This window comes from Berghia stephanieae, chromosome 3 (genome assembly GCF_034508935.2).
Source record: "Berghia stephanieae isolate SIO BIC M18660-M18661 chromosome 3, UCSD_Bste_1.3, whole genome shotgun sequence".
In the NCBI taxonomy this organism is placed as follows: Eukaryota; Metazoa; Mollusca; class Gastropoda; order Nudibranchia; family Aeolidiidae; genus Berghia; species Berghia stephanieae.
This window is the reverse complement of record NC_088362.1, coordinates 98,227,163-98,242,162: the sequence shown is the minus strand read 5'-3', so window position 1 is coordinate 98,242,162 and position 15,000 is coordinate 98,227,163. Positions and strand designations below refer to the sequence as shown.

Sequence of the window (15,000 nt, the reverse complement as noted above, 5' to 3'; positions counted from 1 at the left end):
TGTGAGTTAGAGCTTGTTTTGCTAAAGAAATTATTTATAGCAAGAACTTAGGTTGTGATTGAGTGATAAGAAATCTATTTTTGTGTTAGATCTAGATAGTTGGCTGTGAAGTTTGGGGGAAAATCCTGAAAATGGCCGGTAAAGAGAGAGTTAACTCCCCTCAACAAGACTAGTGGCTCCGAAGGTCTGATTTACCTTCAATATTATGACAATAGTAATGCATTGAACAAAAGGGGCAAAGTAGTCCTTCGGAGCAATTGGGTCCGTGGAACCAGAGTTTATCCTGGTTTCTATAGCCTGAAACGGACATTAACAATTGCTTGTAACCCTCTGGATAAGACGCTAGTCTATCGTAAAGTACTTTCTGTCATATCTGACAGACCCATGTCCCTTAACCGTCAATATAATGGCAACAATGTATTGCATAAAAGGGTCAAAGTACAGATCCGGATTGCCTTCCTGTTTCATATCCATCCTAACTCTATAACGTTATCTTCATTATCATTAACGTTATCTGTTAACAAAACGTTTTCCATACATTTCACTCGATGGTTTGTATCTATTTATTATCATTTTCCAATGTTTTCCGTATCTGTTCTTCGATAAACCATTTGAAGTTTTGATGTCAGTTTTACATGAACGTCTCATGCTTGATTTTTAACATTTTATCGTCAACCATTGTATGTTTGTGTCGTCGTTGATTTTACGTAAAACCGTAAGCGACATTTGATCACTTTAATGATTAAAAAAAATCATCATGTTATAAATTTTGTATGTATTTTATAAAATTGTTGGAAATAATTTGTTGTTTTGAGATAAATTGGGGGGCGAAGTGGTCGAGTGGTTAAGGCATTGCACTGTGATTCGGAAGGTCCCAGGTTCGATTCACGCTTCAACCACTTTCGTTTTTTTTTTTCTTGGGCAAGATTATTGACCCCCAATTTGCCCGCTTGGACAACATGGGTTATTCTTATTGACATCAGACATCTTGTTTGCTGAATGTATTATCTATATTCTTTCGTGGAATGCCTAGATAACGATATTTTATGATGTCGTGGCAGAAGGGCGTAATGTTCTTTTTTAAAAAATATTTTTTGAGATAATATTTTAGCACATATTATTGTACGTAAAACCCTTCATTACCATACAATGCCGATACTTTGTTTTCTCATGATAAAATAATATGTAAAACGCGTCGCTTACGGGGTAAAACGTGAAATCAACAAGGTTGATTTGTGACAGAAATCGTATTCAATTCTGTTTGTATCACAAGTTACATTCTAAGACACAGTAATAATCACAGAAAGTTGTATCGCGTTTTTTGACTAGTTCTAAGGTATTTTTGATTCCACATTCAATTATTAGAATTTGTTCTGTTGTTATTGTTGTTGTTGTCGTTGTTAATGTTGATGTTGTTGTTGTTGCTGCTGCTGTTATTGTTAATATTATTGCTATTGTTGTTGTTGTTGTTGTTATTATTCTTAATGTTGTTGTAGCTGTTATTGTTGTTGTTGTCATTGTTAATGTTGTTGTTACTCTTCGTTATTGTTAATGTTATTGCTATGATTGTTGTTGTTATTATTCTTATTCTTGTGGTTGCTGTTGTTTTTGCTGTTGTTATTGTTGTTATTATGGTTGCTCTTGTTGTTGTTGTTGTTGTTTTTTTATTGTTGTTATTGTTATTGAATGAACCAATTTTTAAAGAAATAATTAACAGACAGCTTTTACCGTATTAAGTCCAAGCCTTCAAAGACGGAGCGACGTTTTCGCCTTGCCTCAATCGATACCCAGAACACGGGGGAATACAAGCCAGACAAGACAACCCTCCACCCTATAGAGTTATCATCGATAAGAATGTCTACAATCCAGGCGATGTACTTACAGGTAGGCAAATATACCATATTGGTCTTACCTTCAAAGTGAAGGGATTTTGTGTCGAAGTTTCCCCCTCAGATCGCCTTCTGCTTTTGTCCTCTTCATCCAAGGTCTCCCTCCACCATTTCCTCCTCCTCCTTCTTCTCCTCCTCCTCCTCTTCCTCCTCCTCCTCCTCCTCCTCCTCCTCCTCCTCCTTCTCCTCCTCCTCCTCCTCCTCCTCCTCCTTCTCCGTCTCCTCCTCCTTCTCCTTCTCCTTCTCCTCCTCCTCCTCCTCCAATCCAACATTAGAAGGGACACTGTGTCATTAATTTCCTCTAAAAAAATTGAGATTAGACTTTCCTCTAAGTCATTCTCCCCTACCTTCATGTTAAACTCTCCACTTCCCCCTCATTCTCTACTCCTTTCCTCTTTCATCATTTCTTTCTTCATCTTTTCTTCCCCATCTATCTTTCCCCACTTTTCCTTCTTTTCTTCCCATTCGTTTTTAATATGTTCTCGAAGGGTATAAAAGAATAAAGTAGAGTAATGAAATCTACTTCTCTTCATAATCAATGCCCATAAATGTTTTTATTTATTCATCTTAACAACGCCACTACAACATTATCTCATTCGTCTGTAGTGTGTCATTCATCCTGTTTTGTTGATAAAGGGGAAACCGGAAACGTCCATTTTATCTGTTTTCTTACATTAAATTGAAGCTTACATTCAATTTCACATTGTTATTCATTTCTTCGAGCTTCGAGCAGCAACATTTGCATTACCCACAGAAGATAAACAACGCTTATGCATAAGTCATCAATATTGCATTGATTCCTTCTTTTGTCCCCAGTCAGCGTCCAGTCCACAGACCCCAAGAAGCACCGATTCAAAGGCATCGTTCTCTTGGCCCACGGGACCACACCTGGTGCTGAGGTGGAATTTGTGGGCACCTTCCAATCATTCACACCGAAAGACAAACTAAAGTTTGTGAGTTGTGAGGGTGTGAACCAGGTAAGTCCATCGACTAGGGGCTCAATATGTGGATGGTAACTTGAGCTTGAGCTTTTATATAGCGCAATAACCACTACGTGCGCTTAACCCTCTCCTTACCAACAACAGGGAAATCGTCACATTCGTTACGACGCAACCAACAATTTTCTTTTTCTGATTTCTCTTGTACATCACAAAATTTAAAGAAATGCTTTGATGACAGCTATAAATGCTAAACACTGTGATGTAGAGATCATTGTTACTTTTTTCGTTTGAGGAAGAAAAGTCTGTTTTTGTGCTGGGTGGGAGTGAATTTTCGGGGGAAATTCTAAAAATAGCTGGTAAGGAGAGAGTTACAGCGCTTTGCAAGGCTTCTCAACAAAACAACAACGATCAACATGTAGAACAAGACATGAGTTCTGGGTGTCTGTTAGGCACTTTTACAACTTTCTTTTTTGACAAGAAACACACTGTTTCAGGTCAGGTAATACATCCACTTTTAAATGCGGCGAAAATTGTGAGTAGCGAACCTTTTCCAGAGACTCAATTTTGCGCCATTTGACAGCCGGATTGAAATCAGGGACCTACAGACTAGAAGGTGAGTGAATTACCACAAGACCACAAATCGGCACATGAATGAATGGGTAGACAGGATAGAACGCATTGTAAAGAAGACAAAATTGTTTAACATAAAGAATCACAAAAATAAGACATGTACAAATAATATCCATAGCAAATATGTAGACTATAATGACGATAACGATAATGATGTTGATGATGATGACGAAGTTGGTAGTGTGGAGTGATGTGGTGAGTGTGTGTGGTGGGTGGTGGTGATGGTGTATGTGTGGAGTGGTGTGTGGTGGTATGTGGTGGTAGTGTGTGGTAGTGTGTGGAGTGTGGTGGATGGTAGTGTGTGTGGAGTGTGTGTGTGGTGGAGGTGTGTGGTTGTATGGTGGTGGTGGTAGTGGTGGTGGTAACTGATTAGTGTATCCTTATTACTAAGTATCATGCATTCTTCTTATTTACCAAACCACAGAGCGCGGTTACTCACAAAAACGACAAAGAAGTTTCATCCGTCCAAGTGAATTGGGAAGCTCCAAGCCATTATCTAGGTCCAATTGTCTTTGAGTAAGTAAAACAAATAAATAGAATAAATATAAACATCTTTATTGTTATGTTCCTTAACTAACTACGTCGAGCTGATTACAAATGCTCCAAAATGATGGAGATAAAGATAAAGGGAGTAAATCTGACTCAAAGAAGAAAAACAAAATTTATTATTACAGATTACTCCCTTTATCTGTAATCTCCATTTTACGATCCACATTTGCACCTCATTATTTTTGTTTTACTTATGGGTCGAAAATGATCTTTAGTCGAAAATATGACAATTGTGGCGACAATAATATAGTGGTACGAGAATAAAGAAGAAAAATCAAAAACTGTGTACCTATTTTGAACATTCTAGCTTTAAATTTAGTTTTCAGCCTCTGGTTCACTCTGAAATAATACACTATTGAAGTGGTGGGCTAGATGTTGATTAAGATATTGTCGAATTATCAAATTAATTTTCCCAGAGCAACAGTGGTGGAGTCTTACAGTGTGTTTTACGTCAATCTGAGGTCATACGTGTTATTACCTGGTAACAACAGTCTGGTCAGGCCTTATCTACCTGTAACGGTGAGTTTGTTGTTGTTATCGGTGGTGGTGGTGGTGGTGGTGGTGGTGGTGGTGGTGGTGGTGGTGGTGGTGATGATGCTGATGATGATAATGATGATGTTGATGATGATGAGATGATGATGATGATGATGATGATGATGATGATGATAAAGATGATGATATGATGTGGTGTGAGTGAAGGATGGTGGTGGTGATGTGGTTGCGACGATAACGTATGATAATTTTATGATATGAGAATGATCAGATGATAGATGAGTCATGATGATAGATGATGATATGATGATGTAAGATGATGATTATGATGAGATGATGTGATGGTGTGGATGAGATGATGATGATGATGATGATGATGATGATGGTGGTGGTGATGATGATGATGATTCCCCTGATATTGCAAAACCAACCAAACTCCTCTATCAGCTACTTCCTTTGCCCAACAAGCATGTTGATAATAATAATATAACGTTTCAATATAAATACAATATTGTCTGAAGCTGTGAACTGAAACTGTATGAAAAAATCAGTGGTTAAAATAATTTCTTTAACGTACAATAAAATATCAAATAATCTAATCAGGTTCCAAAAACCGTCCATAGATTTTCATTTTCATTTTCTTTGCCTTAGCATGTTTCAGATATCCGCCCTATAACACGCCCAATAGACTGGGACTGGTGTGGTAAAACAAAGGGATGTTTACTGTATCCCCAATACTGTCAATCACATTGTGTTGTGGCTCTCAGTTTTCGGGTTTTAAACCATGACAGTGTCCGATTTGAGATGACCACGATGAAGGCAAGTTATGTATCTGTGGGATTTTCTGACGACAGAACTATGGTAAGTACTGGAAATATGCTGTTGTAGATAGTTCGAAGATGACGTCACTCAGGCCTTTGATATTGTTTTTTTTTTTTTTTTGCCATCCGCGTTTATGAGTAATGCTCACTGAACTGTATTAACCCGACTATAAACGTTCATGGATACACACAATTTTGTGTGTTGGTCCGTTATACTTCCGGATGGCAATGTTATGAGCTTCTTAGCCAAGCGTATACTATCTATATTTGGACATACACGGGCGTTTGAATGTTACCATGGCAACATTTCATCCAAATATCGATCGATGAAATGACCTCCAACTTGTCAAAAAGTCTGTCTGTTATTTGACAATTATTTTTAGTCTGAAGTTTAAGATATTTGTGACCCTCCGTCTCAAAACGGTATTATGTCGGAATGATTCAGCCCCCAAAAAGTGAATTTAGAGATAGAATGATGAGAAATTGGACCTTAGAAGTTTTTGTAAAGCAAGAAATAGTATTTATACTCAGCAAACGTACAGAAATTAAACCCAAGTTTGGTATTTGTGGCAAAGAATTCAATTTCCCTAACCGAGTGGATCCCGACATATTACCGCTTTGACACGGAGGGTCACATTTGACAACTTGAGGGTCATGTAATCGATCAGTTTTGAAGCAAAAGCTTTTGGACCAAACAAAAAATTATTTTTTGGTAAAATACGACAGAGTGTTTGTTGCCACCTTAGGATTCGACCTACTCTGATCATTCACAGATTGCTTTAGTTATTTGCTACTTTTCTTTTTATTTTTTTTTTACATTTTTATATTTGTAGTTTGCATTTGTTTCTTGGGGGATGAGGGTTGCTTTAAATTACAAACTATTAATAATTCATGATGTTTTTAACCCAGACAGTTTTGTGTTCGCTTTATTTCTTGATACACACTGAAAACCTAGTGATATTTTTCTGCCTCTCTCTCTCTCTCTATTAATAATAATTCAAGCTCGTCCAACAATTGGGAACACGTTCTGAATTCCAAAACGCCAAACATTGCGCGGTTATGTGGTCTAGTGGTATGACACTCGCTTTCGGATCGGAAGGTCCTGGGTTTGAGCCTCGCTCGGCGCATAGTTGAGACCTTGGAAGAGACTCTTTACTCACATTCTCTCACCGTACTCAGGTGTAAAATGAGTACCTGGCCGTTAACAGCGTTGTCTTTGTCCGAAAAATTGTAATATCGCCTAACAGGCGGCATGTCCCGTCCTACATGTTAAATGTTGCTGTGAACCAAGGACCCCTTGTAAAGCGCTTTTAGCACATTTAGTGGATATTGCGCTATATAAAATCTCAATTTATAATTTAGTAAGACATGTGTGCGAGAATCTTATAAAAGTACCATCATCACAGCTTTAATGTTTGATCAATCATGTGGTGATAGTGATAGACTATTCTGATGTTTGAATTATGACGATGTTTGTTTTGAAAAGGGTAACGAATTGACAATCACCTGCACGGACAATTTAGGACGTACCAGTATACAATATGGATACAATCACAAAGACAGATACAACATACGACAGTCAGCGGTGAGTATCCACGTATTTCATGATGTTATACTAATACGTTTATGGTCATTTTATTGTTTTAAATAAAACTATCTGTTGTTCCACGCATATCATGATGTTATAGTAATATTTTTATGCTCATTTTACATGTCATGTTTTAATTAAAACTATCGGTTGTTCCACGCATACCATGATGTTATACTAATATTTTTATGGTCATTTTAATGTTTTAAATAAAATTATCGGTTGTTCCACGCATATCCTTATGTTATACTAATATTTTTATAGTCATACCAATGTTTTAAATAAAACTAGTTGTCGTTCCACGCATATCATGATGTTATACTAATATTTTTATGGTCATTTTAGATGTAATGTTTTAAATAAAACTATCGGTTGTTCCACGCATACCATGATATTATACTAATATTTTTATAGTCAATTTAATGTTTTAAATAAAATTAACTGTTGATTTGTATAAAATGCGACCAATTTAGATATCAATATTATCATTAATTATATATATTTTTTTTTAATCCGTTATTTGGGTATCGTTTTTTATAAGTGATGTTATTTTTCTGTACATGTCAGGTAAATTTAACAGACCTTGAGGTGAATGTTGAAGATGGCCGCCTGTCGTGCAGGTTCACGCTTCCTGTTGTTATTGCAAACACAATGGCAATAAATGGAGGGATTGAAGAAACAGATCTAATGGCAAAGGAATTTTATTTACTGTTGGCCTGGGGAGACACGTACTTGTGTGAGTATTGTACCCATTATAGAGCTGGCAAAAATATATCATTGGCTGAAAATGTTGTTGTCGTTAATGATGATGATGGTGATGATGATGATGATGATGATGATGATGATGATGATGATGATGATGATGATGATGATGATGATGATGATCATGATGATACTCTTTGTTATTGCGTTTAGACAGCAAAAATTAATGATTTGTTCTCACTAATTTACTTCAAGCAGACTTAAACGTTCACGATTGCACATAGTTTTGTGTGTCGGTTCGTTAAATCTGGCTGGCGGATATTGTGAGTATTTTACCAAAATGCATAGCATAGTCTGTCACTTCCATGGTTTGAACTTCAGACAGGGCAATATTCTGCCACTGTCATGGTATGAACTCGAGACCGGACCTTATTTGATTGCAACTCAGCTTCATTCTTGTTTGTTCATCAACTCATTCCATCGATATTGATATAATAATTTTGCTTCCATTCATTCATTCATCATTCATTCATTCATTCATTCATTCATTCATTCATTCATTCATTCATTCATTCATCCATTCATTCATTCATTCATCCATCCATCCATCCATCCATTCATTCATATATTCATTCATTCATTCATTCATTCATTTATTCATTCATTCATTCATTCATTTATCCATCCATTCATTCATTCATTCATCCATCCATCCATCCATCCATTCATTCATATATTCATTCATTCATTCATTCATTCATCATTCATTCATTCATTCATTCATTCATTCATTCATCCCTCCATTCATTCATTCATTCATCCATCCATCCATCCATCCATTCATTCATATATTCATTCATTCATTCATTCATTCATTCATCCATCCATCCATCCATCCATCCATTCATTCATATATTCATTCATTCATTCATTCATTCATTCATTTATTCATTCATCCATCCATCCATCCATGCATTCATTCATACATTCATTCATTCATTCATTCATTCATTCATTCATTCATTCATTCATTTATTCATTCATTTTGTATCCCAAAATTATGAGCCAGTTATTACAAAATATGTAGACTCCAGAGGCCATTGTCATCTAAAGAAATAATAAATAGGCCCTGTAAGATATTGGAATGTCAGAACTTGATGGCAGGTGTTCAGACATTTATTGTGACGAATCGTCACTTTATAACACACTTTATAGTCACCTGGAACAACTACAAAAGACGTCTAACTTCTACGTCATGGCACAAGACCGAAGGGCTACAGCTCAGGTGGTCGCTGGTTCGGATAAGTAAGTAAGTAAGTAAGTGACGAATCGTCCAAGAACGTTAGTATGTCCAGGGTAACCCGATAATCAAACTTGGATTTCAAGCGTAACTTATATAATCTAAGTTAGAATTAACCCTTTGTTGAGGATTGTAAGTTTTGTATGTTAACCAGTTAGCTGTCGTACTTTGGAAAGACACATCGCGAGGTCCCAGGTTTGAGATAAGGGTTCGGGTTAGGGGTAGGGTTAGAGTTAGGGTTAGGGTTAGGGTTAGGGCTAGGGTTAGGGTTAGGGTCATTTTAATCGATTGATATTTGAAGGATTAGTTTTCTGGCCAAATTTTTGAATACGTGTTACTCCGGAGTACAGCTGGTAGTTGACTGGTTTAACTAAAAAAAAATAACAGAAGAAACAAAGCAAAACATACATAAATCGAAACTTATTATTGTTATTTTGAGTTAAAATTCAATTCTCAACATCAAGTTCATTCCGATAAAGTACCCTGTTGATGCAAATGGTCACATTTTCATTTCCATGATTTTCAGCCTCGGATACAATACGTCGCCACAAAGAATTCCCAGTGATTTCAAACTCCAAAATATCCATCAAAGACGTGGACATTTTTAGAGGATCCTGTATACCAACCCTAGTTAAATACCACGGTGAGAATAGTCATGCATCGAGAAATAAATAGATTTACTTTTTTCATCCCAGAGAGAAAAAAATATTTATGGAGTCTATTTTGAGAAAAAAAATGCGAAACTACTTGAAAATAATGTGAGGAGATGTTTCAGAAACCCGCTTAGTTGCATCCTGATAGAAATAGGTTTCAACAGCCATGGCGTCACTTCCCTGCCCTCGTAATGACGCATGGTAACTTAGTAACGGGCTCTAAACTATCGGTACAATAGCGGACGCCCTTATGAAATATTTCTCCGACGAGCATTAAAATGTATCCAGAGGAGAAAAACATTACAAATATGATCATGTTTTGACTTTTATACATTCTGATCATATGACATATGAAAAGTTCTAGCCAGCATGAAGAATAAAAAGTACCTATTTTCTTTGATTAGAACCAGGCTGCTCGCCGTTGCTGGGCGACGCCGTGACATCAGACTAGTGAATCCAATTGAGTTTTCGCTCTCAAACCTTTTATCAGACTCCATAAAATCACAGGGGGAAAATTTGAAGATTCAAAATATTCAGGATATTGTTCTGCGAATCATACAGGGCAAATACTGTCCTTTTAAGCTACTTGGTTAATAAATTACAACAAAATACTGGAAGTTTGAATTTCATAAAAGCGATGGAAGAGGATTTGATTTTAGTTCAATTAATTAAATTTTAAAGAGTTTAATCACTTTCAGTTTTCTGATATTTTGATGATGATAATATAATGATAGTAAAATGATTGACAGTAACAATAAAGATAATATGTAATAATAAAAATAATAATAATAATAATAATAATAATAATGATAATAATAATAATAATAATAATAATAATAATAATAATAATAATAATAATAATAATAATAATAATAATAATAATAATAAGAAGAAGAAGAAGAAGAAGAAGAAGAAGAAGAAGAAGAAGAAGAAGAAGAAGAAGAAGAAGAAGAAGAAGAAGAAGAAGAAGAAGAAGAAGAAGAAGAAGAAGAAGAAGTAGAAGAAGAAGAAGAAGAAGAAGAAGAAGAAGAAGAAGAAGAAGAAGAAGAAGAAGAAGAAGAAGAAGAAGAAGAAGAAGAAGAGAAGAAGAAGGAGGAGAAGAAGAAGAAGAAGAAGAAGAAGAAGAAGAAGAAGAAGAAGAAGAAGAAGAAGAAGAAGAAGAAGAAGAAGAAGAAGAAGAACTTGTGATGATATTTATGATGATGACGATGATAATACATTCGTCTTATTCTCATCTCTCAGCCATACTGATGTGCCTTGCTTGGCTGGCATTTGCACCATTGGCAATATTTACAGCCAGATATTACAAGAAAGGATTCAAACACAAGACGGTGGTTGACTTCAAGATTTGGCAAATAGTAAGTTAGCGCTGTGCATGTAAAAAAAAACAAGAAACTAAACTTGGAGAATATTATGTCAGTATGAACAAAATTAAAGATATTAATAGTTTTCATAATAAACAATATCACCTATCTTGTGATTTTGGTGAGTAAAGGTGTTATGGAGATACCTAACGGTAATCGAAAGAGGCGGAAATGTTTAATATTTTAACATAAAAATGTGTAAAGATGAATAATTGGAGGTCCGAAAGTTCATTGTAGGCATTTTTGTTTCGTAATATGACATTTGGTTTCGGAGTGTTAGGTCCCGGGTTTGAGTCCTGATCTGACCAACGCAAAGCGGAGTCCTTGGAAAAAAATTCTATGTCTGAAAAAAAATTTATTATCACCTTACAGGCATCATGTCTCGTCTTACATGTTTAGTGTTGCTGAAGCTTTGTAAAGCGCTTTGACACGCTGAATGCATATTGCGCTACATGAATTCTCACACTTGACAGAACACATTGACTAAGATCGGTATTGGTCATGGTTTCATTCGAAGTTATTTTCCTGACTCCTGTGATTATAGCTGTGGTTGGTTTGCTGGGTCCATTACGTTTATTGAAGCGTTTAATTACACCAAAAAACAAAACAAACAAAAACTGGGATAAACTCCAGTTTTACGGGTCTTGTGGTTCTACAGAAATTGTGCAACTCCTATAGATAGTATGCACTTGGCTAAGAATCTCACAACATTGTCATCCGGAAGTTTAACTGGCCAACACACAAAACTGTGTGTAACCATGATTGTTTATAGTCAGGTTAATACAGTTTAGTGAGAATTACTCATAAACGCGGATGGCGTCACAAAGACCTGAGTGACGCCAACTTCGAACTATCCATAGAATCCTTGAACATCTTCATTTTTTCAAGTCCTAATCATTATTATTTCTATCTAGATCCACGGAACAGCTAGCTTGCTGACTGTGACCTTGACATTGGGGAGTTTGGTAGCCATTTCGGTACATTTAAATGGAAAAGTTTCCCAGGTAAACGGCAGTTAATTTTTTAAAAACACTGTGTCTGTGATATTTTGTGGATTAGTAATGTACGCGACGCTTAGCAAATGTAAAGTTCAATGAACCAGCTTGTTGGATTAATTATTGGCTCCCTAAAGTTTAGGTGGATATCTTAAAAGGAATAGAGCAGGACTAAATGGTGTGGACTCGGTGGCTTAGTGTTATGGTGTCTCGTCCTCTCGCCTCTCACAGAAGTTGAGTAGTTTTAACTCTTTCCTTACCGACCATTTCCAGTATTTTTAAAAAATGGCAAGCTTACCCAGCAGAAAAATTGATTTTTAAAACTCAACCAATCTCTTTACAAAACAACTTTATGTTCTTATTAATTAACCAAAGATCATTGTGATGTACAAAATAAATCTGAATAAGTAAACTGTATATTGTGTCATAACAATTGTGACGATTTTGCTGTAGGTGGTAAGGAGAGGGTTAAGCGTGGTAAGTGATCAAATGCTTGACAGTGATCGTACAAATTTCTGGTCACGATATCATTTCCTAGAGTATGACACATTACACAATTTACCCCACTTTGCTCTGGTGTGAATGAGCACTTTGCTGTAGACAGTGACAGGATATTGAAAGTATAATATAATACAAAAATAATACAAAAAGAATGAAAAACAGGCATTTAGTACCGTTTGAAATGTGACAAAGAGAAATATGATGAAATACGAGGAAATGAAATAACTTTTAACAAGGGCATTCAGCAGTGCAAACTTATACTCTCTACATTTCGTTTTTATTTACTATTTCAACGACCGCACACACCAAAAAAAAAAAAAAAACAAATGATAAAAAATAAAGACCATATAAGTTTTATGAAATTGTTTGTTTTTGTTTAGTTTTGCTTTTTGGTTGTTTTCTTTGTTTTGTTTTTTTTCTGTTTTTTTTTTTTTTTGTTGTTGATTTTTTGGTTGTTTCTTTTTTTATTTTTAAATATCTCAATTCTGAATCAAAAGTTTGTCCTGAAGAAAAGCGTCTTCTTTCAAAATATCACAATGAAAATGATTTAACGCAGACACGGTCATAGAAAACTGGTTGTATTAGTATATGCTCAAAGAAATCCGAAAAAAACATTCTAACAAAACATTTTATTTTGGAACAGTGAATCAATTTTATTTTCTATTCAATGTTTTTTTTTTTTCAAACAGAAGGACACGTCATATAATCACGTTAGTCTTGGGTTTACTGTCATCGCCCTTATGTTAATTCTACTGATGACCTCACTGTACGTACCCGGGCCAAGCTCCAGGGCGAGGCCTATATTTAACGGTTTTCATCGTGTAATGGGAGCTATCCTTTTATTACTGGCAGGTGAGAACAGAAGATATATCATGGGTATCAACCGAGTCATCTGAGATATAAGGCTGGTGCCAAAATTTCGTTTTCTTAGCCTTCACAACAATCATTCTCCAATACTAAATTACTTTTAATAACTATGGAAACTTTTCATCACCATCAATACGCTTCAACAGTCGTAACGTCACTCCTCTCGTAATGACGCATGGTAACTTAGTAACTGGCTCTAATTGTCAACTATCGGAACAATGGCGGACGCCCTTATGAAATACTTCTCAGACGAGCATCAAAACGTATCCAGAGGAGAAAAAAAAACATTATAAATCTGATCATGTTTTGACTTTTACACATTCTGATTATAAGACATATGGAAAGTTTTAACCAGCATGAAGTATAAAAAGTACCAATTTTCTTTGTTTAGAACCACGATGGCCGGCGTTGCTGGGCGACTGACATCAGACTATTGAATCCAATTCCTCTGTATTGAATAATGGAAAATAAACCAAAAACGGACAGTCTAGCTCCAATAGAATAGCAGAAATAGTTTCTCAAAAGTTCAAAAAGGGGGTGGACAATAATGTAGTAACTTTGTTCATAATTTTTCCAACACTTTTCAGAGCTTTAACTACAAGAATTTTGATGTAAAATCGTCTGTTTCTTGGTTTATTCACTCCAGCATAACCGATGACTGCGAAAAGTTCCATAGTTTTTAAAGTGTTTTAGCTAGAAGCTGTGGACTGTAAAAAGTTATCAACAAACAGGAATAGAACAGATTCAAAAATTTGGTATTTTGTACTTTTTTTAAGCTATTAATTTTTTTTTCTTGTTTTTTTTTTTAAATTTTTTTTTGCATTTCATAATTTTTAAGGGTAGTTTTGGAGTATTGTTTTAGAAAATGTTATTTTGGTGTCGGACATGGGTGTAAGATATAATGAAAAAATAATTAGATAATTAATTTTGAAAACACTTAGAGTGCAACACCATGATAAAGCTTTAAAATATTTTTTTTTAAGATTAGTGATTGATATAACTAGCGAGAGATGAATCGAAACATATCAAGAATGTGAGAGAGAAAGATTTGAAACAAAACTTTAAAATCTTACTCGCTTCAAGATGGTGATGGTGGTGATGATGATGATGATGATGATGATGATGATGATGATGATGATGATGATAATAATAATAATTATAATAGCTATGATTGTCATTATTGCCTTTATTATAATTATTGTTATTATCCTTTTTTTGTTTTCAATATTACTATTATTATCACTATGATTATTGTTATCATTATAATTTCTTATTATATTCGTCAACATCATTCATATTTTTATCATATGGTCGATAATCGAAGCTATCATGACCGTCATCACTTACCACAAAACTCGTCATCACTTACCACAAAACTCGTCATCACTTACCACAAAACTCGTCATCACTTACCACAAAACTCGTCATCACTTACCACAAAACTCGTCATCACTTACCACAAAACTCGTCATCACTTACCACAAAACTCGTCATCACTTACCACAAAACTCGTCATTACTTACCACAAAACTCGTCATCACTTACCACAAAACTCGTCATTACTTACCACAAAACTCGTCATCACTTACCACAAAACTCGTCATTACTTACCACAAAACTCGTCATCACTTACCACAAAACTCGTCATTACTTACCACAAAACTCTATTACCTTCATAACATTGGGAGGCAGCGTGGCTCAGCCGTAC

At 35.4% G+C, this 15,000-nt stretch overlaps 1 protein-coding gene across 1 annotated transcript in view; it reads left to right on the top strand.

Annotated features, from left to right (window-relative positions):
• The window catches only part of LOC144968947 (putative ferric-chelate reductase 1), an 18,504-nt gene that overhangs the window by 1,286 nt on the left and 2,218 nt on the right, over positions 1-15,000 (top strand). Inside the window, exons 2-12 of the mRNA XM_078907836.1 lie at positions 1,738-1,884; positions 2,706-2,866; positions 3,885-3,976; positions 4,426-4,528; positions 5,153-5,362; positions 6,809-6,907; positions 7,478-7,646; positions 9,439-9,555; positions 10,808-10,923; positions 11,844-11,933; positions 13,115-13,277. Coding sequence (XP_078763962.1) covers positions 1,738-1,884; positions 2,706-2,866; positions 3,885-3,976; positions 4,426-4,528; positions 5,153-5,362; positions 6,809-6,907; positions 7,478-7,646; positions 9,439-9,555; positions 10,808-10,923; positions 11,844-11,933; positions 13,115-13,277 — 1,467 coding nt within the window. The remainder of the gene's footprint in view (positions 1-1,737; positions 1,885-2,705; positions 2,867-3,884; positions 3,977-4,425; positions 4,529-5,152; positions 5,363-6,808; positions 6,908-7,477; positions 7,647-9,438; positions 9,556-10,807; positions 10,924-11,843; positions 11,934-13,114; positions 13,278-15,000) is intronic.